Source organism: Monosiga brevicollis, genomic scaffold, assembly GCF_000002865.3.
Source record: "Monosiga brevicollis MX1 MONBRscaffold_23 genomic scaffold, whole genome shotgun sequence".
NCBI classification, from domain to species: Eukaryota; class Choanoflagellata; order Craspedida; family Salpingoecidae; genus Monosiga; species Monosiga brevicollis.
In genome coordinates, this window is record NW_001865060.1 from 678,547 (window position 1) to 679,183 (window position 637).

The following is a 637-nucleotide window of genomic DNA, read 5'->3' on the forward strand; positions in this document are numbered from 1 at the left end:
TTAGTAGTCGCGCTTCTCCTTTTCGGCTCGGCGAAGGGCAGCGCCCACCTTGATGCAGGCTTGCGAGGTGGTCGGGGGTTGGGCTGTGCGCACAGTCACGTCAATGCCCAGGTCGGGCAGAGCTGGGCCCAGGGTACCGCCGGGAAAGGGGTTGCGGCAGTGCAGGTCGATGCGGCAGCTCTGACCGTTGGCGTTGTAGCCAGACTTTTCCACCCAGACATGGGAGAGGGTGGCGTACCTGAGCAGGCGGCCCATCTCGTCGCGAAGGGCGTTGTGACGCTTGATGGGACGGCAGGTCAGCAGGTGCTCGCGGGTCAGTCGCGGCTGAGGTGTCTTGCTGCTGCAGAGCGGGCACTTGTCCGTCGGCTTGACGTTGATGAGTTCATGGAGGCCAAAACCCATCATGGACACGACTGCAATGGCAAAGGTCGTGTCGCTCAAGCGACGCAACTTGTCCCGACCCCGCATGGTCAAGACAGTGCTGACGCCCCACTCACGTGAGGCCAGATATGCCTGCTGCAGGTCCAGCGCACACTTGGCCATCAGGTCGTCCAGTGCCGCCTTGGAGCGGAGGGCAATGATCTCCGCTGGTCGCTGGGTCGCCGCGTCCTTGACCGTGGCCATCGGAAGCCGGCCC

At 63.9% G+C, this 637-nt stretch overlaps 1 protein-coding gene across 1 annotated transcript; it reads right to left on the minus strand.

Annotated features, from left to right (window-relative positions):
- Positions 1-624, minus strand: MONBRDRAFT_10785 (uncharacterized protein; the record flags this gene model as incomplete). Its single annotated transcript, XM_001748530.1, has 1 exon — positions 1-624. One exon carries the CDS (start codon positions 622-624, stop codon positions 1-3), a length of 624 nt encoding a protein of 207 aa, XP_001748582.1.
- Positions 625-637: the final 13 nt, after the last annotated feature.